The sequence below is a fragment of the Mus caroli genome, unplaced genomic scaffold (assembly GCF_978045245.1).
Source record: "Mus caroli unplaced genomic scaffold, Mus_caroli_1 scaffold_11, whole genome shotgun sequence".
In the NCBI taxonomy this organism is placed as follows: Eukaryota; Metazoa; Chordata; class Mammalia; order Rodentia; family Muridae; genus Mus; species Mus caroli.
The window spans coordinates 40463685-40489026 of record NW_028227266.1 but is presented as its reverse complement, the minus strand read 5'-3'; the positions used below and the strand labels follow the sequence as shown (position 1 = coordinate 40489026).

The 25342-nt window shown below is 47.3% G+C and overlaps 1 protein-coding gene across 2 annotated transcripts in view; it reads left to right on the top strand.

Moving 5' to 3' along the window:
• Grik4 (glutamate ionotropic receptor kainate type subunit 4) overlaps positions 1 to 25342 on the top strand; it is a 425565-nt gene that overhangs the window by 338757 nt on the left and 61466 nt on the right. For both annotated transcript variants that reach the window (XM_085844546.1, XM_085844547.1), the window contains 2 exons: positions 9043 to 9150; positions 15162 to 15365. In XM_085844546.1, the coding sequence (XP_085700672.1) occupies positions 9043 to 9150; positions 15162 to 15365 (312 nt within the window). The remainder of the gene's footprint in view (positions 1 to 9042; positions 9151 to 15161; positions 15366 to 25342) is intronic.

The window sequence follows — 25342 nt, the reverse complement described above, 5'->3', positions numbered from 1 at the left end:
GAGAAACACTGCCCTAGGCACTCATGGTTTCGAGTATTTTATCATAAGCATCCTTCAGAATGTGAACTTCAACTTAGAACTGTAATTTAAAAAATGATTATGATTCAAAATGGGTGAGCCTGGAAAGAAAAGAACTGGACCGTAAAGAACTTGCATTTGATTGGCCTTGACTCTGTCACACCTGTGAATACCTCTGATAAGATCCCCATAAGTGGAGAAGGGTGAGGGAAATTAGGCTGATCTTGGGTAGCAAAATTGATTTCCCCAGACCACACAGTAAATGACTGGCAAGGTAGAATCTGCACCCCGATCCCCTGACTTCTGATCACCTGCTGTCCCCTTACATACATAGTCATATGCTGTCTACCCATCTGTGGCTTATGGCTCAGCAAATGCCTTCAGCTGCTTACTAGGAACACTGCACAATATCACACCAACCGGCTTGCAGTTACTATAATGAGAACCGGAGCCAATCAATGTCTGAAGACAAAGGGCCATCTGAGCTCACAGTACTGCAAGGTTCAGTCCATGGTTCAGTCCTGCTGCTTTGGTTCCAGTTTTGTCTGTCAAGGCAGGGAATGTCACATGGAACAAAGCTGTTGACCTCATGACCATAGTCAAAACGTTAAGAGGAGTGAGGAGGTAGCTAGAGCTCCTACTTGGCTTCATGGCTTAAAATTTCCATTACTTCCCAACAGTTCCAGCTGTAACCCACAGGTCCTTGGGGTTCACTCTAGACTCAAGCTGTGGCATATGTGTAGATTCTGTCATTCACTTCCATTCCACGGATGAGTGAGCTCAGGTGGGTCTTTTCGGTTGACTCCATTCAGGACTATAGTCAACCAAACAAGCTCACTTTGTTCAAAGAGGCATGAGGGAAGGCCCAGGCTCCAACCTCAATATAGCCTACACCTGTTCTAAGCCAATCAGCAAAGCAACACATAGCATCTGAGTTCAAGTCCTAATTTGATCCCTATCGGCCGTTGATGCTCAGCAAGTAGCTTGTCATTTCTGAGTTTTGGCTTGGCTAATTTATTCACCATTAACCTCGTATGCATGTACCTACTTCAAGCGTTTTTTTTTTTTTTAACTGTTTCTAAAGTACCGATGAGCCTGCATTTCTCAGGTGTGAATGATGACAGGGTTGCTACACAGAAGCAGGACGATTTATGAAAGGAAACCACATGGGCCGGGGCCCAGCAAGCAAAGATCAATAAGTATTTGAAGCCTCTGACTCTGGAGCGGGGCTTAGGGTTTCATCAGCCCCCGTAGAAGAAGCTGGGTCCCAGTGGTGCAGAGTACAAAGAGAAGCTGTCTAAATGTGCACAAACTATTAAATGTTCTAGTGTTGTGCGCACCTCCGAGGATGGGGGCAACGATGTGAGCAAGTCCCTTGGTGTTTAAAAACTGATCCTTTTTTACCTACTTAAAAAAGAACAAAGTGGTCAAAAGACACCCTGAGCACCTTCAGGCAGGAAGGAGTGGGCTGTGAGCTCCAGGGCTCCTGGCAGCAGCAGCAGGGAATGCAAGCCATCAAGCTGATGGTTTTCCAAGTCCCTAACCCTCCAGAAAAGGTCCTGAGGGCGCCTATTTGACAGTTGAGAAGGAAAGTATTGGGCAGAGATGGGGAGGGCCTTGGCGAAGTTTATGCAGGTTCTGCCAATGCCAAGCACTGCGCTAAGCCAGTTCCCATGGTTACGGTCTTGACCCCTTCTAACCAGATAATGCAGTGGTTAGGAGCATGGGCTCTGGTGATCGAGAAAGTCTGTTTGAATCTCCATTGTGGTGTTTATCGGACTGTGACCGTGGAGACTTTAATTACCTAACTTTGCTGGCATGCAGGGCTTTAAAAATCTTTAAAATGAATATAAAATGGTCTGCCCCTTGTAGATTTGCTGGGGATTAAATGAGATAAAGTTTCTGGTGCATTTGTTCAGTTATATTTAATTGAGCATCTATGAGACACGAGGCAATGAGCCAAGCCCTGGGGATAAGAGGGTGGGCTAACCAAGCCACTCGCCTTGTTCCTATAAGGCTTATGCCGTAGTAAGACAGACAGTCATCAATGTCCAGTGGACAGATGTTTAAAAGGCTAAGGGAAGAGAAGACAGGCTTTCTGGAAGAAGTGTTCTTCAAACAGAGGCTTAAAGGAAACAGTTGAGAAGTGGATGAGGGTGTGCAAGCATTTTCTATGACGTCTGGGGGGGGGCGCTTGTTCTTTGCAGGAACATTACTGTTGCAACTCTGCCCTTGTGAATGAAAGCACTGACAGGCTGTGCAGAAGTGAATAGGCCAAGCTGTATGCCAATAAAACTTTATTTGCGTAAACAAAGAATGGTCGAATTAAGCTTACAAGCCAAGATTTCCCATCCCCTGCCCCTGAACTAGCTGAAGGAGAGTTGGAGGCAAGAAGTCATGTGGCTGGGAGAACTTTAGGCCAGGAATGTCATGTACAGGGAGTGATGATAGAAGGACATGACAGTGAGCAGGCATGGAGGGTCTTGTAGGTCCAACATGCTGCAGTATGGCTTCTTGTCTCTGTGTCTGAATCAAAATGGAAAAGAACTATAAGGTTTCTAAGCAGAGGCTGCTGTGACTAAAGGGAAGATTCTGAGGGCATTACTGGCTGCTGCTCTGTAAAGACCAGAACAGAGAGGCTCACAATGTCTTCCAGACCTTAGAAGCTTCAGCAAGAGCATGAAGGCCCACAGGGCCCTGTGGTCCCAGCACTAGACACCAGCATAGTTAGGTCTCCCGACTCCAAGTAACATTCGTTAATTTCTGAGAGGTGAGGCACTGAGCGGGCCCTTGGGATGAGGGCAGAGCAAGGCAAGGAGCAGCAGCAAATGCCTGTGGTCAGGCCCCCGACAAGCACTTTTTGTAGTGACCAACTTATTTATGTTGACTGAGGGCCACATGGCAGATCAAATCCCAGTGCCTGGAGTGCATTCAAAGACAGTCATGGCTTCTCAAAGGACTGTGGAGAGCTTCTATCTAAGCCACAGAGCCCACCCTCTAGAACCCTCATTGCCTTGCATGCTCCTGGTCTAATCTTTCCTTCTACCAGTTCACTGCTTCTTCCAGAGGTGTTAAGCCCCGTTCAACTCTGGGAGGACAGGACCTCAGAATCAGTCGTCCTGCTAGAAGCAAGAAACAACTGCCCACCCGCCATGCAGAAAGAAACACACACCTGGAGCTTTAAATAGATCCCTTTACCATGGCGAGGAAATGTAAACAGCCAGCACACTGCAGGAATCCTAGGGCAGCGACAGATCCACATCATGATGTCTAATCCAGCTTCCTAATGCCTGTGCCACACTTTAAGGTAAAACCCATTTAGTTGGGCTGGTGAGATGGCTCAGTGGTTAAGAGCACTGACTACTCTTTCAGAGGTCCTGAGTTCAATTCCCAGCAACCACATGGTGGCTCACAACTATCTATAATGAGATCTGATGCCCTCTTCTGGTGTGTCTGAAGACAGCTACAGTGTAGTCATATATATTAAATAAATAAATAAATAAATATCTTTAAAAATATTTAGTTTAGGTACCCTTAAGAATGAAATAAGTATTTTTGAATACATAATTAAGACCTGCAAAATTTGGTGCCTAAAGGAACAAGAAAATTATTAATTTATATTGATCTTTATCTCTAGGGGATCTGGGTTAAATGATACTTTCTATACATATGTAATTCCATCTCATGTTAGTTATATTTGCCTAAGTTTTCATGTTTGGCCAAGCATCACCATCAAAAAGATGTTTCTTTCAATAGGCTTCGAGTCAGGATTTAAAAAGACTGCACTTTTTTTGTTTGTTTGTTTGCTTGTTTTTGAATTTGAGATGGAGGTCTCAATAAATAGTCCATGCTGGCCTTGAATTTACTACGTACTCCAGGGTAGCCTCCAACTCTCAACAACTCTCACCTCAGCAACCTGAGAACGGGATGTATTTACATTTGTTTGCACAGCTGTGATCACAATCAAACATTCAGTAGGTCTTATTTAGTTCATAACTTTTTCACTTATTCATCCTGTGAATTGGATACACTGACTTAGCAGGACTCGAATCTCTTTTCTGATAGAGTGAGATGAGTTGACTCTGTACCTGAGTGTACAGCATGGAGCCTGTAGGCAGAGTCAGTGTCTGCTACGTGGAGAAACCAGCCTGCTTCAGCTGCGGAGAGTCCGTTGTGCATGCCTTCCTGGCTCTGGGCGCGGTGTGGAACGTGTGTGTGAATGTTGACTGGAAATGTTTACACCACACAAGTTGGTAAAATCTAGGAATTGGGACCTCTTATACCAGGAGTGCCAGTTTTGAAATGCCTCCTTAGTGTTATGGGTGTGCCCCAGTCCTAAGGCTGTGAGTCTCGGTGCCCTTAGTTAGTCCCAGGGTCCTGTTCATCACTCAATTGTTCTTTGTGCTCTACAACAATCCAGCCAAGAGTCAGAACAGCTTTCAGGGCTGCTTAAAGCCTAGATTGTTGGTCCTATCCCTCGACTTCCTCACTTTCTTGTGGTGGCGCTGCTGGTCTGAAAACCGAAGTCTTTGGCACGTGCCTAATCCGTCTAATAAGCTAAAATCGAAGTGTGGAGCACTTTGAAAACACAGAAGAGACTGTGTCTTTTGGCCTCAACAATGGCACTCTAATGGATGCTGACTAACACAGTACTTGAACTAATCTTAAAATCCCTTTGAGGCAGCAAGTGCTATTTTAATCCCCATCTTACAGATGGGAAAGGAGACTCTGAGGCATTAGTAACCTACACAAGGTCAAACCATTCATAAGCAGAGACGCCAGGGTAAAAGGAAGTCCTCTGACAAGGGGGCCCCCTACTGGAGGGTGCAGATGAAGCTATATTCTCAAGGACCAGATGGAACTGAAATCCAGCATTATCTCTGCGTGCTCAGCTGTGCACACAGGCTGGACTGCATCAGCACAGGTGACGGAGGTCTTCCTTGAGTTAAGATGCCTTAACGTAGGGGCTAGCTGTGGCCCTACCCAGATTCGTGCCTTCCCTCCCTCCCTTCACTGTAGCCTCCAGGGCCTCTGAAACTATGGAAATGCAGAGCAAGCAAACAAGAGGCAGAGGTGTAATCTGAAGTGAACTGAAGCCTCTGTGTGTGTGGGCAAACCAGCCAGGTCTGCTGAAAGACTTGGGGGTGGGGGGTGCCATGGGGGTGGAGCAAAGCGATTTGGCTTTGTGTTGGGAGAGTGACATCTGCTCACCCCTGCACATTTGTGGCATGCATGGTGCCCAGTAGGTGGGGCAATTAGCCTGTATCCCAGGGCACCTGGCTCTACCAGCTTTCCCCTTCCCACTGTCTTTCTGCAATTAGATTGCTCCAGCTAATAGCTGCCACGCCACTTTGTTGGAGCTGCTGGGTCTATTAATTTCTGGAGGCTAACATGAGAGTGGGTGGGAGACTCCTTTCTTGACTGGAGCTCAGGACTAATTAGTCTATTTGCCAGGTCCCCAGGGGTGAAGTCTTGGAGGGTCCATTGCTGAGGCTGTCATATCTGGCTATGGAAAAATCTTTTTCACCCACAGCTGTTGTAGGAACCTGATTGGTTGCTTGAGCGTGGTTAAGGGACTGGGGCTGCTTTGAGCAGGTGGCCTCACTGGTGTGAAGTGGAAGTCCGGGGTGACAACAGGTTGCTAAGAAGCTCAGTCTTGTCTCAAACATCCGAACATTGGCACCCAGCCTACTTGGTTTTATGTTCCCCTTGCCCAGGTAAAGTTCGTTTCAGCCTAGCAGACCACTGAGAACCAATTATACATGTTTCAAAGACAGCCCCTTGGAGAAGAGAGATTCCTACTGGATTTATGGAGTGTTGAGACCAGGGAGAAGGAAGTTATGATTTTAAGGTTTGTACTGGGTGGCTGGGGGCCTCCTGAGGCCACTCCCTGTTTAATCTGATTTGCTCAGATTAAAAGAAACGCACTAGTGTCCTCACTAAAAGATGTCTACAGAGTTGGGAAAGATCTGAGACTTAGGCTCTAAATTCAAACCTGTGCCACAGCTACCATCTGTGGCCTTAGAAGAGGAGCCATTAAGCCCACCTGAGAACTTCTCTTCATTAGACAGAAATACCATGACACCTCCAAACTATGATGGAGGACTTCAAAGAGGTGACAGAATGGTGTGCATAACACAACAGGTGTTCTGTAATTATTACCGCCCTCTCCCCTCCCCCCATTTGAAAATCTCACAACATGATCATCATCTTCTTACCCTTGTCCCTGTAGAGAGGAGAGGGGCCAGGAGTCAGACAATGATGTCACCTGACATGTCCCTTTAGCAGGTAGTGGGAGCTTCAGAAGCCCCAAGGGAGATCATCTGTGTTATGCCCATGCTCAGCCAGCAAGAATAAAGTACTGATAGGTGACAGTGGCTTCCTCTGCTTCCACTACCAGGAGCAAGGTTCTGGGTTCTGAGCATGCAGGATGCTGATGTTTGGAGATCCACCAGGAAGTAAATACAATACGCAGCTAAAAGTCTAGAATGCAGAGCTCTGCGGCTTCCAGGGGAAGATTCATCTGGGGTTTAGAAGCACAGGGTTTAGGATTCAGGCTTCTCTCAGCTGATGGGCTGTGGGTTCTCAGAGAAGCTGGGTGAGATCTCTTATTGTATATAAAACAAAGCACATAGGGTCCTTAGAACCACTGCAGAGGTGGAGAAAGCTGTCCCTCATTTATGGTGATGTCCTTCCAGGGGTATGGAGAGGAACTTTTGCTTATTTACCCTTTGCCACCAGGAAGGCTCACTGTCATGACCATACATGGGTTCATGTATGGTCCTAGAAGGCCATCAGAGATCCAATCTGGCACTCCAAGGTGGTCCTGGGTTGGACCATCTCTTTGTATAAAGGCAAGTTGCTGGCTTCTCCTTACTGTGACTCCTAGTTCTCTTGTTCCATGGAGTAAAGATGAAAGCAACGGAGAGCTAAGCCTTCAGTGTTGTTCGAGCATCTGAAGGCAAACTCAGAGCTTACCTCCAGGTGGGGGAGCAACAGGAGCAACTGCAGAGCTTATGGGAGTTTCCCTGGGAAGCTACTGCTGGTGCCTAGAAGAGAGGACCACGTGCATCTCTGGGTATGCAGGCAGCCATCAGCTATCTTTCATGGATGCAAAGCCCAACTAACTACTCAGCAACAGAAGTGACTTGTCTGGAGTCTAGCCATCAGAATTATATGGGATCAAAAATATGTGTATTGTATATGTCTGCATTATTCATAGACTTTTATATCCTTGCATTCTGTATTGTTTATTTATAATATATTTATGTAATATAAGGTCTAGTAAAAACAGTGCTCTCTTCCATCAGACACTCTAGGGATTGTCAGGGTGATGGAATAGTCTGCAGTAATATAAATATATACTCAAAAATTGGTTAAGAGCGCATGATGGTTCCTGTAAGCACTTGCAAAGTCAAGGCAGGGGTATTGCCACAAGCTGGAAGTTAACCAAACATGATTAAAAGGGTATATCTTATTTGTGCATATATGCATGTAATGTATGCATGTGTATGCTTCTGTGTGTGCGTGTGCATATCTGTATGTGTGGGGGTGTGCACACATGGAGGCCAGATGTCCACTAAGGATGTTTTTTCTAGCTCTTTTCACATGATTTTTTTGATACAGGGACTCTCACTGAACCTGGAACTTGCCAATTTGTCTTGACTGGCTGGCCAGTGAGCCTCCAAGATCCTCCCACCCCAGTCTTCCTAGGGCTATGATTAAAGGCGCAATACTGTTGTGCCTGGCTGTTTTACACGGGTGCTGGGGATTTGGACACAGAGCTTCACACTTGTGCAGCAAGCACATCCGCGATAGAGCTCTCTCCCCACCCCTCTGTGTAAATGTTCCTTTAACCACAACAAGATAAAAATAAGACAAATAGAGGACAATTTAAAAACACAGTAAAGAAATGGATGGAAAAATAACATTTATGGAGTGCCAGGTTAAATCCATCCTCATGATACCCACCAGAAGTTTCTGTTATTATTCTCATTTGGCACAGAAGGAAACATGCCTAGGAGCGCAGAAATATCACTGAGGTTACACAGTGGGTTTTATGTTCCTCGTTGGAATGGGAATTATGGCATCAAACCGGTCCATACATGATGTCTGGGTTCTGAGAAGGGAGGTGAACATTTCCATTTTTATTTCTAGCTGGAAGAGCCAAAGCTCTGGGGGAACCTCACAGTGAGGCAGAGGATGAAGGAGAGACTAGGACTTGACACTGCCTTCTCCTGACTTATTCACTCAGCCATATGCTTAAACATACAATAATCATTTAGCTTCCTGCTCCTGTAGCAACATAATTTCATGTAGGCTTTCCGGTACCAAGAATTGAACCTGGGGCATCATCAGTGAGCTGCATTCCCAACCCGGGCAAGCATTCACCAAAGGTCTACTACATACCAGTTTCTGTTCATCTTATATCTATCCCCTCAATCACGCTTTTGTTTATTTGTTAAGATAGAGTCTCACCATGTAGCCCAGGCTATCCTTGAACTTACCAGGTAGCCCAGGTTAACGTACAGCAATCCTTCTGCCTTGACCTTGCGAGTGCAGACATGAGCCACCAATATTTTTACCTCAAGCAATTTTTAAATGTACAAGGATACATGCTGCCATTCTTACTATTACTTAGATAATTGGGTTTATCCAGGGTAGGCCAAAGGAGGCTTGGAAAATAACACATTTCCCTGTCCCTCTGCCCCACTCCCTTCTGCTGTTAGAACTTCTCTACAACCATGCTATACTCCTCATTTCTCTATTTCTCTCATCTCTCCCAAGTCTTTGATCTTTTCTGTCTTCACTCGGACATCCCCTTTCCCTCAAGACCGTCAATCTTGTATGGTGTCCCCCAGTTCTGGTCTAGCCTATTACTCCTCTATATTTCTCCCCATCCTTCCCTCTTGCCATCTACCCACAGTAGACCACTGTCCTCTGCTGCTCTCAAGTCCAGCAACCTGCAGCCAGAGCCATCCCTTCCTCAAGCCTTCCCATCCTCTCCCCCCTTGGTCTCCTCAGATTGGCCAGTGGCATGTGGCAGAGGGCCTCAGCATGGACAGCCGCCTCTACGCCTCCAACATCTCTGACAGTCTCTTCAACACCACCCTGGTCGTCACCACCATCCTGGTAAGCGGGGTTTCTCGGGCCTCCAGCTGCAGCTCCCGAGGGTGCCTCCTCCCCCAAGCTCTTGCTTGTGGGCTTCCCAGGGAACAGAAGATGGGAATGCTAATCACAGCACAGAGGCCAATTTATGACAGTGTAATTGCACTCCAGTTGCTGTTTCGTATGGAAATGATATCTGATGAGCTGCTGAGCAGCTGGGGCAGAGGGAGAGAGCCCACGGTGTGTGAATGCCTCTCCCCAGGGATCTGGGTGGCTCGGAGAATTGCTTAGAATCCCTAGAAATGGGACCTCCCTACATAGGTGAAACCAGCTGGATCCAGTACTCTGAGATGATTCCGTCTTCACCAGCAGCCCACTTTGCTTGGTAGCTGCTATATCCAAAACCAGCCCCCCACCCACCCTTAAGTGGACACCTAGATGTCTGTGGACCTCCATGGCCTTTCCTTCACTTCCAGACAGTGACAAGAGAGTTTCCAATGAACCCATACGTTGACCGACCATCTACCTTTCCTCTTGATTCATTTCTATTCAGTAATTACTAAGTCTACCTCCCAACTCTGGCCAAGGTCTTACCATCACCACTGACCCTGAAGACTTCATGTTTCAAAAGATCTGTCAATTAAGCCAACTACATGTTAAGCAATAATTGCTTTGTTCTTCCCCACTCTGATATTAACTAATCGGGAGGGTGTTTCCCCACCCCACACAGCATCTCACCAGGGAAAGATAACTAACAACGTCACATTGATATTCTTTCAGCCCCGAGCAAGGCAATGCATAGGCCAGCTGCACAATCTAACTCCTACTAGGTAATATGTGTAAGGTCTTCAAATATGTCTATTTCTCTTGACCTTTTTTTTTTTTTAAATAAAAGAAGCCTGTAGTCCCCCATTATGACTTTTAGGAACTCCTGAGGCCCAGGAAGGCCGGGCTGATATGACTGATCTATCATAAACAGAGTGGACAAAAAAACCAAACAAGAAAGGGGTGGGAAGCCAGAGCCCCGAGATGTGGAGGAAGGAGCCATGGGGGAGGGCAGCAAAGCCTGAGAAAGCATCATTTGTGATGGACTCCAAAGGACAGGAAGCAGTTGCAGAGGGAAAGGAGAGCAAAGGAGAGTGTGGTTAGGTGCTTAGATAATGCTGAGAAACACGGGCTTTCCTGAGAATGGGCATGGGTTGGGAAGGGGAAAGCGTAATCCAGAATCAAGAGTCCTCAGCACGTAGGATCCGGTCCACTCCGCCATCCATCCTTCCCTTCATTGGGAGATAAGACACTGAATGTTTCCGTTTGTTCATTCAAGGAATATTTATTGGGCACTTCTGTATGCTTGGCACTCTTCAAGGTACTCAGAAAACATCAAGGAACCAAAGACAAAAATCCAAAATGTCAACAAATATTGAGTCACCCTCACTATTTGGGTATATTTTCATAGATATTGCTCGTTGAACATCCCTAATGAGAAATCCTAGACTCTGAAACACCTGGTAGCGGCCTGTTAGCACTCCAAATGTTTTAGATTTCGAAGTAGCTCAGGTTTGGCGTTTGAGTTACAGATGCTTAACCTGTTGTCAAACTGTGCGTGAGAAGGTAGCCTGGGTGCAAGGGCTGGCAGCATCAATTCCCGGGTGGTCAGAGGAGCCTCCTTAAAGGGGCGGCATCCGAGTGGAGGCAAGACCCAGGGGAGGAGCTACTTAGTTCCCCCATCCCACTGCCAGGAAACAGCTGGAGAGAAGGAAGGAAAGGCAGGTCCCAGGTCTGAGCCTCTCCAGTGCCCAGCTCCTCCCCTGCTCATCCATCTGAGAACAGGGAGCAGTCTAACTAAGCTGTGGTTTTTGGAGGGAAGTTAGGGCAGGGCGTGACTGCTGGGCCCTCCCTCCATCATCTTTTCTGTCTGTGGAACTCCTTCTCTCAGTCTCACAGTCTAGTCCAGAGTTCAGCCTGCTCCGGTGCCTCTTTGTCACCAGTGGAGTCCTCCCAGGCTCCCCTTCCACTTGCTAAGTCTATCTCCCCATGACACTCATAACTGTCCAGTCATTTCCTTCCTTAGTTTGGGTTCTAAACACATCATGCACACATAACCACCATATCATGCATCACTCCATGCAGCCTCAGGGCCCAGGGTTTCTCACGTCCCCACACCTCCATGAGGGGATGCTGTTCCCTCCCCTCAGGAAGCCTTTCCCCAGCTCAGAGGTCATCGTTACTCTGGAGTCTCCCCGTGTGACTCCTGCCTTTTCTGCCCCTGGCTTTCTCCACACCCCTCTGACCACACAAATTTGGGGCAGGAAGCAAGGAACCTGTAGGGTGTGCTTCTTGCCTGCTCACATCTGGAGTCTGACTATGCTAGAGGCTTCTGCTATGTTGAAGCCAGAGGTCATCTTCTTAGACAGGGAAGTTGCTGGTGTGTGTGTGTGTGTGTGTGTGTGTATTTGTGTCTGTGTGTCTATGTGTGTGTATGTGTGTGTGTATGTGAGAGTGACTTTGTATGTATGTCAGTGTGTGTGCGCGCACGCACATGCCCATGTTTATATGTTCAGATTAACACAGAAGTCCTTGAGAAGTTGGTGCTGGCATGATCTGTGTGAAGCTAGTTCAAAGGAAACCTGTTTCCTGTGCAGATGTGGGTGAGGTGACCTGTCCAAACCAGCACCTTTTACTAGGAACAAAGGTGCTAGTCAGGCCCTGTGTGATTCAGCAAATGGTGATCCCAAGTGATCATTCCATAATTCAGGACATAGCCATGTCACCTTACATAGCCAGGGACACATGGGGTCAGCCACAGCTTCCGTTTCCAGAACATATTTTCTGTGCTGGGTCCAGTAATAAACACATAGCTGAAGTGTCACTTTCAGTGAGCCCCGGGCCTGCTGATCCTTTGGCTGCCCAGTACTTCTCTTCCCTCCAAGTTCAGCCCTGTGAACATTTCCTTTGAACATGACAGTGGACTCCAAGTGAACTTGAGAGTAGAGTAAGTGAAAGGAGAATTTCATGATATTTATTAGATTAACTAAAAAATAAAAATAAAAATCTTGTACTAGAGTAGAACCCCTCAGCATGTGCTGTCCACGAGGCAGAGGCCCTTCTCACTCATAATCAGCAGGTATCAGGGGGTGACAATGAGGGAAACGCTGGCCTCAGACCCCACTCATGCCACACCTGGGACACACACAGACTTGAGGTGTGAAGAGGAAGCATTGAATGATTTTTCACAGACACCTTGGCCTGAGCCCGGGGGCAATTCTAACAAACGCATTGGTGTCAGAAACAATGTGATTCCAAGGTTGGCATGAGTTAGTTTAGCTGGGACAGGATGGAGATGAATGTGTCATGGAGAGGTCCTTGAGCTGAGGACAGCCTGTGTGGTAGGCGAGGAGACTAAATCATCTCATTGTTATGACCATGGACTCAATCACAAGTTGAGCCCACAGCACCTTTAACTCAGAGCCCACAGCCCTGACATACAACCTGCTCCTGATGGGACACACAGCATTGCATATTCACATATGCTCAAACTGCTCCCCCCACCCCAGATCTCTGGTCTGTCTGGCCCTCCATCACTCTGTGTAGAAGCTCCCTCTGGCTTGAACAGAACAGCTCAGCATTGCACATATCCCTCTGCTGGGATGCTCAGCTGTTTCTGTGGTGGGGCCTCCATAATAGCTGTGTGCATCTTTCTCTACTAGTCACGTCTGGCCCCTGTGCAGCTCTGCAGACCCACACTCAGCACATGCACTGAGCCTTTATTCCCACACACTCCCTGCACGACTCAGGCTGGCACCCAGCTTACCTCTTCTCTGCATCTGCATGTGCACCATGCCCAAGGCCTCTTCCCAGCTTTGTTTCCACCAAGTGCTTCCTGGAATCTGGGGGCACAGGTAACCCCTCCTGTTCTGCCTTCTCCAACCTCCCTGATTAGCAGGAATTCCTTGTCACCTGTCATCACATGACCCCTGTTCCCTCACCTCTTAAAAGGAGGCCATCATCACACTGCTTAAAGATATTACCATACAACAGGGCATCACAGATGGCACATTCTTGGGCACAGAGAGGTATGACTTTGAGGTAGAGAGGATCCTTGTGAGGCTATTTGATATATCCACCTCCCACCTTCTCCAGTTGGTTGTACATTCCTTTATTCATTTACACCCGGATTCTTATAGTCCTGCACACCTTCCATGCCTACTTGGAAAGGCCTTGTAACCAAGACTCAGCAGCAGCACACAGCTGTGCTCTTTTCTGAGTGGGAATGGGCATATTGTCCTTCTTCTGTCTTCTTCCCCTGGACTTTCAAACCCCTTCATTCCTCAGTGTCAGCCTCATCCTTTCTAATATTAGTTCCCTTGAAGGCGTGGTTCTCCATCACTCTTACCCTGTCCTGCATTAGTTCTTTCCCATGATGCCCGACATTCTCCCTGCTTCCAAACCACTGCCCTGTCTTACCCTCACCCACAAGTTTAACCTCCATTGGTCTCCCCCCTCCTCCCGACCCTATATAAGCTACCTTCATTCCAACCACAGTATGCCCTCAATCATCTTTCCTGCCCAGCCATCCAAGGTCAATGTGACTCTGTCACTGGTCATTGATACAGATGTCAAGGATCTTAAGACCTCTGTTTCCTGCTACTGATGTGCAGCCAGGCATGGAGTGGACCTCCTATGAATTTATATTCTTCTAGCTTTCTCTAGTCTGGCCCGAGCCACATGTGCTCAGGACTCTGTCATATATCACGACAGAGCATGTTCCTTGTCAGCACTTAGTACTTTTTTAAATCACAGTTTTATGTCTTCAAAACCCAAGATGTTTCTCCATTCTGTCTCATCTAATGTACAATGGCCTCATCCCACACCTGGGCCCATGCTTAGCCTTTTTCATCATTCTCGGTTTCTCCACCTAACCCTTTTGGCATAACCATGGGCCACTTACACTGGAGACCCTTCATGGGCCACCCCTTCTTACATGGAATTGTATCTGAGCATGTCCTTCCCTGGCCCCAACCCCCACCAGTGTTTCCATATCTCTCTGCCAAGAGCCTGTGTGGATGTCCCTTCTCTGTGGCACTTTTCTCCAGACATCTACCAGAGTGACCTGCCTGCTTCCCACCAGCACTCTGCCTTGCAGTACAGCTCTTCATTTATGTGCATGGTCTTTTAAAACTTTTATACAGGATTTTACCATGTAGACCAGGTGGACCCTGACCTTACAGAGATCTGCCTGCATCTGCCTCCTGAGTTCTAAGATTAAAGGCATACATAGGAAGCCTGGCTTTTCTTTCTTTTTTTTTCTTTTTTTTTTTTTTGAGACAGGGTTTCTCTGTATAACCCTGGCTGTCCTGGAACTCACTTTGTAGACCAGGTTGGCCTCGAACTCAGAAATCCGCCTGCCTCTGCCTCCTGAATGCTGAGATTAAAGGCATGCGCCACCACACCTGGCTTGGCTTTTATTTTAAAACAATATGTACTTGAACATTTCTTTCTGAGTTGGAGTTATTTCTTAACATGATAACCTCAATTTCTAGCTTTTTGTATGTGTGTGTGCAGATGATATGAATTCATTCTGCTTTCTGGCTAAGTAATATGCCTATGTGTGCATCATATTTTCTTTATCCATTTGCTATGTCTGTATTTTTACTTAGCCTGCCATCTTGGAAGTATCTTTGCATCCTTAGCAATTGGTCTGTGCATAAAAGAAGAAATGGGCCCAGGGGCCTGGAATGGTGGGAAAGGCCAGATGATGACTTATAATAGCATAAAGGGGTTTCACCTTGGCTCTATGCAGTGGGACTCATGTGCGTTCCTGAGAAGAGAATGCTCCTGAAGGAGTACTTTGGGGAGTGGGTAGAATGGGTAGAAGAGGGCAGCTAATCACCACTTCTAAGGCTGCCTGTTACTCAAGCTCCATCCTTTCTCCTATCCCCTCAAGTCCCTGACCTCCCGTGCTCAGCCCTCCCCATCCCACATGGCTGCAATGCCAGGGCTAAGATGAGACTGACAGCTGCCCAGTTTTGCTGCAGGAAAACCCATACTTAATGCTGAAGGGGAACCACCAGGAGATGGAAGGCAATGACCGATATGAGGGATTCTGTGTGGACATGCTCAAGGAGTTGGCTGAGATCCTACGGTTCAACTACAAGATCCGCCTTGTTGGGGATGGTGTTTACGGCGTACCCGAGGCCAACGGCACCTGGACAGGCATGGTTGGGGAGCTGATCGCTCGGGTAAGGAGTCCAGTGGTCTGTACTGGGAGGTGGGGTAGGAGGGTGCTGGGGGCATGGCATCTGCTCTCTGCCTCACGTACTTGGTCAGTCATACTTATCTTCACCTATCCATCCCACAAATCTTTAGTGAACTGAATGGTAAAAATGATTGCTATGATTCTTATTCCAGGGGTCTCTCCAGCCAGCCCTGGAGCAAGTTGGATTTGGACTTTGGGTTCTATTTTTAGACGATCCCTATGTTTTATTTGTTTGCTCTGATGGTTTTGTTGCTCAATGACACACCCTTGTCCACGCTTGGATGGGCCCTGGGAGAGCAGAGGACACCTCCATCAGCTGACTTTGATGTGTGGGAGATGGAAAGAGAAATGTGGCAACCTCGGGAGCTAGGGCTGAAGTGTCAGAGGTGTGGGTCACGATGATGGCTTTCACTTGTTACTTCTTGTGTTCTTTTCTTTTCTTGTGTTTCTTGGTGTCTGTTTACAGGCCAAGAGCCAAGGTATACCAGCATGTGCTGTCAGTTTTCAGGGTAAATGGGTGACTTGATTAGATTTCAGGTCACTTCAGAATGCCAGTCTTCTGTCAGGTTAAAGCAAGGGCACAAAAAGTTCTTCTGGGTAAAAGATATGGCTGTCCTTGTAGACACGATCAACAGCTGTTGGAAATAATGAAAGCATTGATACTTCACTGTCCGTGTTTCTACACTGAGTTTTAATGGCCAGGACAGATAAAGACGATGGAATGCAGACAGTACATGTCTTGGTCCTTTGTAGGCTGAGCTCTCATTTCCTCTCTGTGATTTCAAGGGCAACAGCAGCCTCCATGGCCTCCCATCTTGACTGATGGTCACGGACTCTCCATGTAGGATCTCTGACCTCCTTGGACCATTGCTGTCTGCACTTCTCGTATGAGCAGTCTGAAGGACTCAAGCTGAATGGCTTGTTAAGTTACACTGTATTCGATAGTGCTGGGATTCAAGCCCAGATCCCTTTTCCTCATGAAATGATAACCATGTGCTACATAGAGAGAGGTGTTTTCTTCTGTGACGGTGGCCTCATGAGTTTATACTGTCTGGTGACATCACAGCTGTCTTAGTTTGCATGTTCCATATGATGGCTGTCTCATAAGATTATGTTGCCCAGTGACGTCATAGGTGTCTTTATGTACTCTATGATGTTTACACCATGACAAAAATCACCTAACAGCTCATTTCTCAGGACAACCGTCTCCAAGATAAGACTTCCATGACTCTAATAAGACTTTAATCCTTTCTATGTGCCAAAGTTAGGTTATAAGATAACATTTTCTAATCCCTGTCTTTGAGGCTATAAATACTACTTAGATTGTTGAAGCAGTAGTTACTGTCAGGGACTACAAAGAGTTCTATGTAAGTGAGAGCTGTAGAAGAGGTGTTTAAGAGCTAATCAGAGAGGATGCTGAGGCCAGGTCAGGCATCCCAGACAGCAGCATCTTCAGGGTCCCAGCAGGGTAAACAGCAAACCCCAAGCAGGGAATTATGAGCCAGCCAGAGGGCCTCAAGTTCAGAGTGAACCTGTTCAAAAATAAGGTCTTGCTTCCAGACTGAAGCTGGGGATGGAAGGCCAGTAGGTCAGCAGGAGCTTCAGCGAGGCCCCAGGATGTGGTGGTTTGAATGAGAATGACTCGCATAGATTTCTTGGTCCCCAGTTGGTGGAACTGTTTGGAAAGGATTAGGAGGTGTGGCTTTATTGGAGGAGATGTGTCACTGGGATGGGGTTTGAGGTTTCAAAAGCCCATGCTATTCCCAGTCTGCTTGTTCCCCCCCTCCCCCTTCCCCTCTCCCCCTTCCCTCTCCCCTTCCCCCTCCCCCTCCCCCCTCCCCCCTCCTTCTTTGTTTGTGGATCAGATGTGAGCTCTCACCGACTACTTCAGTGCCATACCTGCCTTCCTGCAGCCATGCAGGTTATAAACTCTAACGCTCAGGAACCATGAGCCGTATTAAACACTTTCCTCCATAAGTTTCCCTGGTCATGGTCTCTCCTCTCATGGCCTCTCCTCACAGAAATATAAAAGTAACTAGGACACCAGGGGCTTGGAGATGTGGACACACCCTTTATGGATGCAGAAAGGCAATCTGTTCTTCTCTGCAGTCCCAGACCCCTTTGGATCACTTGTTTGGCAACTTTCTCATGAAGGCTCAGCTTCGCAGTTAGCCCACAGCAGGCTGAAATTTCAAGCCTTTTCTTTGCCCCTCATCAATGTCCTTGGTCACCTTGAACCAAGCTCTTTAGTTCTCCCCAGGCTGCCTGGTGTCTGGCAGGAAGACTTCGGGGATAGGGGAGTCACTGAACAGCCATCTCCTTATTAGCCCCCTAATGAGCTGTGACATGGGCTGCAGAGAGGGAGAAGATCCTGGGATGTAAGGGCATGCATCTACATACGAGTGACTTGGACAATCAGACAAGGATCTTAAAATTCACCCGAGCTTGTCTTCCAACAAAAACAGTGCTGTGTTGATCTCATCAAAACTTGGAGACATGGTAATATTGTATAGCTAGTCCATTAACTCAATGGGCACTCATTTAATACTTTCCACTCTTCTAGACATTGGAGATACAGGAGACCACATAAGTGTGGACAGTGACTGTGTAATTCCTATAGCTAGGGAGCGAGGCAGAAAGTCGTGACTAATCACATTTGCATATATTTGTGAGCTATGTTAAGTACAAGGGAGGCAGAGTACATGGAAGTTTGAGAGAATATCTAAAAAGAGTGTATCTTGTTCAGAGACATGGGGACCCTGGTGAGTGTTACCTTCCCTGGGGAGATGACTGGCCTACCCTCTAGAGAATGAGTAGTGACTGTCTGGGTAAGATGGAAAGAGCTTTTCGTGTAACAAGGTGTCCGAGTGTCACTGGGGCTGTCCCTGCACAGAAATGGGGGGTGTCAGACATCATTATCCCCAGGTTCTACGAAGGATATAGGAGATCTAGGCCCAGATCCATCCTCAAAGATATTTCTCCCAAGCAGTACCAAAGCAGAAGCTGGTCCTATAGTATCCCCACGACTCTGTCGGGGCTACTGAACATCTACACTGGAGGAGACCTTAGAGGAAACCAGACCAAATTTCTCTCTTACACAAATGAGGAAGTGGAGGCTCAGAGAAGTCAAAAGTTAATTGGCACAGGTAGTAAGTTCACAGGTTGGGTTGTCTAACTGTAGTGCTCATGATCTGGGAGAGCGCAGACCTTGGCATCATCTGGGTGTAAGCAAAGATTTCAGCATCTACTTGCCAGTTGTGTGTACTAACGTCAGTTATTCTACCCTGGCTGCTTGCTGCCTTACTGTGACCGTGTCCATCTAGAAGGAGCCTTTTGTGAAAAGTTACACACACACACACACACACACACACAACACACAACACACAACACACACGCACGCGCGTGTATTGAGGAAATATTTGCATTGTCTTTTGCGAGCCTCTCTGGAAAACAGAAACTAAAACCAAGGCCAAAGCTTACTGCTAATTTCCAAGAGTGTAATTCCAAGGAAACATGAGGAAAGGGTAGAGATTGCCTAGCAGGATGGGAACAAACACACGTCAGACAGAGTGTTAGAGCAACAGCCACTCGTGGCTCTGTACCCGCAGCAGGTGCTTCAGTCCTCAAGGCCAGGTGAAACTGTTGCTCAGCAAGCAGTACACAGCTGGGAGAAGAGCATCTGTCATCAGTCCCAGCTCACACTGCCTGCAACTCATGTCCTGCAACATCAGCTCTTCCACTCCTTGGGCTGCTGACCCTAGGTGCCATTAGAAGACTTGGATCCCAAGGCCCCAAAGGCAGAGCTGAAGGGTAGGATACATCTGAGGGCCGAGCTGGTGAGTTATGTGAATCTGAACCGTGAGACCTCCCTGTCTCTACGTCTGCCTGAAGCTGAGGAGCCCTGAAGGTTTAGATACCAAGGGGTCCTTCTTCCCCACAAATCTCAGCAGTCCCAGGAAGTCTCAGGACTAGAGCCCAAGCACCTACAATGTCTGCGAAGGTCAACAACAGCAGACACGGGCAGTTGAGAACACAAGGATCCCTGGGCCCCAACCAGATCACCCCTGCTGAGCTTCCTCTATGGGGAAGGGAGTGGCCCTTTATAAGTCACTAAATTGTAGCTGCTATAAAGTCACCTTTCAGGAGGGATGTCAAGGGACTTATCTGAGACAGAACAAACTCAAGGATAAGCAGAAGGTGGATTGGCCCAGGAAGGTGTTCTGCGGCCATTTTGGCCCACCAGGCTGAAGGGTATTTGATGTCCATGTACAGGGCTATCTTCTACATCGCCCTGGACACAAAGCTAGATCAATGCAGTTGAAACTTCAGCAGCAGGGGAGATGATGTGATATCAAAAGAAATCCGCACAGAGGGCTTGGGACTCTGCAGAGTCTCAAGACTTATGAAGAAAAGACTATTTTAGCAGCTACCTGTGCAGCTAAATGAGATGGGGAGACAGGATGCGTCAGTCTTTATCTCTGGCGATGGTCTTAAAGCCCTGGTCAGTTGTCATGTCCTTGCACAATGTATTGCCGGGGCACATGGTGTGTTAGGTGAGGAAGAGCTTTCAAGGACTTTCTGTATATGTGTGTGAAAATCATCCCAGCATGCCTTTCATGTAGATGCCACCAGTGTTGAGAGTAGTGTATTCGGAAGGAAAGAACAGGGACTCACAGAAGCAGGCCAGAGGGCCAGCACCCTGCTGGGATTAAGTCTGAGCAGGAGGTCTGTGGCTGTGTGGAGAACTGTAAATTTGGATTTGTTTTGCTCCAGTCAGCCATCCTCAGGCCCTGCTTGGGGAAAGGTAGGCACATTCATCAGAGGAAGCACCCCCGCCCCCAATCTAACTTCATGGTTTAGAGCAAAAACACCCTGTTGGCATGCAGCCCCATGTTGGGCAGAATGGCACATTTAGGTTCAAAGAGAAAAGAGCTTTGCAAGGCTTAGATTCAAGGCTCATAAGCCTGGGACATCAAATAGCTCTTACCAATGACATTTTGACGAATTAAGTGTAAATGAAGCTGAAATGCCTTGTTCCATCTCCTCTCCTGGGAAGGGACTTTGCCAGAGACCCGAAGAGGTGGCTGTCCGTGGCCTCAATCCACTGGGAAGATTGGCCAGAGACATTTTGCTGAACTGAAAGAAAATTCAAATAGTCCCCTGAGATCACTTTGCACCTTGAAGCCAGAGACTATTTTAACTGCAAATAGGTCAGAGAATGGTACTCAGCATTCTTTAACAGAGAGAAATTGATCCAGGGCCCCCAGATGAGTGTTCCACTCATTCTTTACCTCCCCTCCCTCCAGGGCAGCCATGATGTGGTGAGAGGGCGCCCATTTTGCATCGCCCTCCCCGTGAAGGTTGGCTCTCAACAGTCGGGCAGAGCTGGCCTTGAATTATAACTCCACACTTCACTCATTCATCAAAATGCCTACTTCCTGTCAAGAACTGCTTAAATATGAGGGATTACCTGTAAAAGGTCTGGAATCTATTCAAAGAGTTAGATGAGAAAACTAAGAATTACTGTACAGTGTGACATGTGATATATTAATAATAGCTGTAAGAATGGCGACATAGGATGACAAAGGCTGACACATTACATGTTTCTAACGGTGATGGGGAATGAACCTAGTGCCTGTCAGGTACACACTCTACCACTGAACGAAACCCTCAGTTCACTAATTTTAACTTTATCTTTTGGGGTGTTTGGTGTTATGTGTGCGCTCATGTGTGAGCCAGCATGTGTGCCTGTGTGTGTGTGTGTCAGTCTTTACCTAAAATGAAACTCTGTTTGAGACAGGGTCTCTCTTGTTCACTGCTGCATACCCAAAGCTTGCTTGCCTGTGAGCTTTCAGATGGTGTCCTGTTCCCACCTCCCTCCTCTCTGTACACTAGGATTATAGACACCCTGCTGCTGTCTGACGTTTGATTTGGATTCCCAGATAGTCAGGATTGCATGGCAAACATTTAACCCACTGAGCATCTCCCCAGATCCACCAGGTATTGTTTTAAGTGTTCAACGGACCCTGTTAACCAAATCCCCACTGTAACCAAATGTCCAGACGAGGAAACTGTCACAAAACAGTAGAAGACTTTGGGTAGCGATAGCTCTGGCAGAGTATGAACCAGTTTGGGGGTTGTCTCAGGGAAGGACACACAAAGGCAAAGCCAGCTCAGAAGAGCGGAAGAGCCGCTGTTCATCTGAGGTTCGCTGGCTGTGGTCTCAGATACCCGTCTGAACCTGCAAGTGCAAAAGGCAAAATTCCAGAAATAAATTGTTCGTAAATTCTAACTTGTGTATCACTATGAATAACATAAGATGGATCATCTTTCTTGCCCAGTGTATCAGCACTGTATATGCTACCCACCCCTTAGTCACTGTCTGTCAACTACGACAATACTGGTATTCCAGTTGCTGTCATCCCCTTATTTTCCGTAATAATGTCCTCAAAGCACAAAAGTAGTGATGCTGGCGATTCAGATATGTCAAAGATAAGCCCTTTCATAAAATACTTCCCATAGGTGAGTGGGAAGGAAACTCTCAACTTAATAAGGAAAAAATATTGCATTCTGTGTTGCTAAGGTCCACGGTAAGGATGAATCCCCAGTGTGACTGTGAAAGAGGGGGGATAAGTTTTGTTCTTGTACCTCAAGCTGCAGAAGTTACATAGTGTGTGATGGATGCTCAGTGCAGACGATAAAACATTGTAGAGCTTGGAGTTCTGTCCTGTTTCAGGCATCTGATGGATGTCTTGGAGTGCTCTCCTCTCAGCAAAGAGGGGCATCCTGGGGAGGTCAAGAAGGATCATCTTCATAGAAAGGACACTCTGGATGTAATGGATGCTGAGATTCATTTAGTAGCATGCTCTTGGCTCCGGACAGCCATAATCAGGCATAAGAAGAGCCAGAGAGGGATAGGTTATATTCTGGAGCCAGTTTTGATGGGGTTCATGTGTTTGGATATATAAGCTGTGCTCAGACAATTGGTGGGCGCTACTGTCTGAAGACTGGGCAGTCAGTTTATTGGATTCAGAGAGGAATAGCATCATGACCTTAGTCTAGGGGTTACGTAACAGGGAAGAGGGTGGACAGCATGTATACATCACTTCATTAGACAGATGCCAGGGATGCAGGAAGATGGCATGAACCTGAACGGGGCCATGCTGAGGATGTCCAGGAGTGATGGAGACAGTAGGGGGATTTTAACACTTAGAGCTACAACCCAGTAAACTTGGAGGCATCCATTTCCTGTCAATTTGTGAGCATGAGTTAAGGTTGATGGCTGGCCCAGAAAGCCTTTTCTGGAATGTTTCCTTGTGTGTACAAAGTGTGACTCTGCTTGCAAACCATGACCACCTGGGAAGAAAGGCAGTCCAGGCTGATTCTGCTTGATCCATTATCCCCAGACTGGGGAGTTAAAGGGCCCAGACATTAACTGTATCTTAGGTCACAGGTACCTCCCCTTTCCCTCCATCACCCAGCCCCCCCCCCCCGAATGATACTGCCTCATCTGAGTTCTCTAAAGGCTGTTGTGGGGTTCTCGGGTCCTTTTAGGTGTGCTTGATTAAAAGCCAATAAAAGCCCTTCAGGTCTGTGTGGCCTCTTACTTTCTTCTGAATGGCTGTGTAGCTGCCAGCATGCACAGGGCTTTCTCAGCTTCCCACCACGAGGACTGAGGGTTTCATTCTGCAGAAGACCACAGTGGGGCCTCCAGAGCCATAGCCTGCTATGGATGGGAGGCCCAGCAACATTCTCTGTCCCTTGGTTTTGGAGGAAGTCCATCCATGAGTTTTCAGAACTTTTCTTCCCTCTGGTTTTCCTTGACATTGTCATAGAATAGAATAGGGTCATGTCTGCCCCAGACATCTCTCTCCCTAGCCCATATCTAAGCAACAAAGAAAGAAAGGATGAGGGAAGAGGGGCTGGTATCTCCAAATGCCAGGTAAGGGTTCCCGACTCTCTGTGCCATTTATCACAGGTAGCTATGAGAGAGGGATTATTACCCTGTTTCACAATGAGGACATAGGAACTTGGGAAGTTCTGCAGTTAACCCACATCCAGACACGCGTTATATGATCAGAGCTTAGACCAACACCCTCTTCAGTCCGCCGGCTCATGCTCTTCCCACTGTGCTATGGGGGACATGAGAATGGGTAACTATGACAGAGAAGATCTTGGGTGGAGAGTTCTTATCCTCTGCATCTGCATACTAGGATGGAGAGGAAGGAGATCAGCTGGTCCAGGATCATAAGCAAGGAAGCTCTCAGGGATCTATGTGAGAATGACATTTGATTGACACATGCCTGTAACCTCATATCAAGAAAGTGAGGTATTGTGGTCTAAATATGAAATGTGCCCCCTCCCGCAGTAGGCTGATGTTTGAATTCTTGATCCCCAGCTGGTGGTACTATTCTGGGAGGTTATAGAACACTGGCTTGTGGGGTCTAACTGGAGAAAGTATGTTGTTAGGGGTGGGGCTTTGAAGATAAGTGTACTTTGCTTGTGGTCTTCTTAGCTTCTGATTCCTGGAGGTGAGCAGCAACAGCCTCACATTCCTGCCTCGGACCTTTCCAGCCATGATGGACTCTAGTCTCTGAAACTGTAAGCCAAAGTAAACCTCCTTCCCGTAAGTTGCTTCTGTCAGGAAATCAAGCATCATGGGTGGTTCTGTTACAAGCAGTGAACCCACACCCCTTCCCCCACTTCATGCGGTGTGCACATACCATTAAAGGCAGAGGGGATGGAACCTCAGCTGACTCATGTTTGGAAGCACTGGGTCTTGCTTTTTTTTTTTTAATGGGAGCTCTCCAACAGGAAAGGGAAGGGAAGACGTTTCATACAAGGTTCCCTAAGGGGAAAGTGATGGAAAGACCAAAGTCTATCGCAGCACAATGCTAGAGTAAGAGCAGAAAGCCACCCGACTAGAGGCTTGTCTGGCAGCTCCTTGAGAGAAAGCTTGGTCACCCTGTGCAAGCTGACTTCCTTATGTAATGGATGTGGGACATGAAACACAGTCAAAGCAGCATTGGGTTGGCAAGACAAGGTGCCAGGTGTCATGGGGCAAGTCCTTCTTTGGCATTCTCGGAAGAACACTTCCTAGAATTGGTGGATCTATAGCAACTGGCTGACAGGCCAAGGGTCAGACAAGAGAGCTTTCTGGGGATCAGTCAGCAGACTGACTTGGCACTTGACATTCATCTGTCATTATAGTAGGTTCTTGGTGATCAGATCAGGGGTTCTGGCTTTGGAAGCTTATGGGTGAGGTGAAATAGAGGTAGAAGAAATATTCATCCCATAAACAAAATACAGACAGGTGTAAGTACCTGCCAGAAAAGTCCAAAATGAACAGTTCTGAACGTGATATCTTCATGCCACCAAAGAATACACACAGCTTGACTCCTGACCTCTTAGAAAGTGGGCGGGGCCCTCCCTTTCCCGGGACAGTGGAGACTGAGGCCCAGAGAAGACAGCTTCAGGTTGGAGGGAAGGCCTCAGGGTCTCAATTGTGGGTCTTTAGATCCCAGTATTGCTTCTTTCCCACTGAAGGTGTTGATTGGAGAAACCTGAAGTGGGCACGTTTCACTTCGGTTTGGAGCTATCTCAGCAGTTTCAGACTGGGAACTTCTCCAAACCCCAGGGGTGCCTGGGAAATGTATCTGAAGAGTCACTTCACTGGGATTATTTCTGCCTTCCCCACTGAGTGCCAGCTGTTAAGGGGAGAACGGGGTCTGTAGAGGAAATGAGAATGTGTTAATTAAGGTCCCCAAATTTTCTAAGGGATGGCTTGCAGCTACACAGAGAGATGGACAGCAGAGGACTGATCTGGGACTTGAGTAAGAAACTGTCTCCTGTGGACAGTTAGGGACAGTTCCATCATGGCTTCTTCTAAGGATATTTTGGCCCCAGTCCTTTACCTCTGTGACAGAGGTGAGTGTGTCATCCTGATACAGAATATTTTAT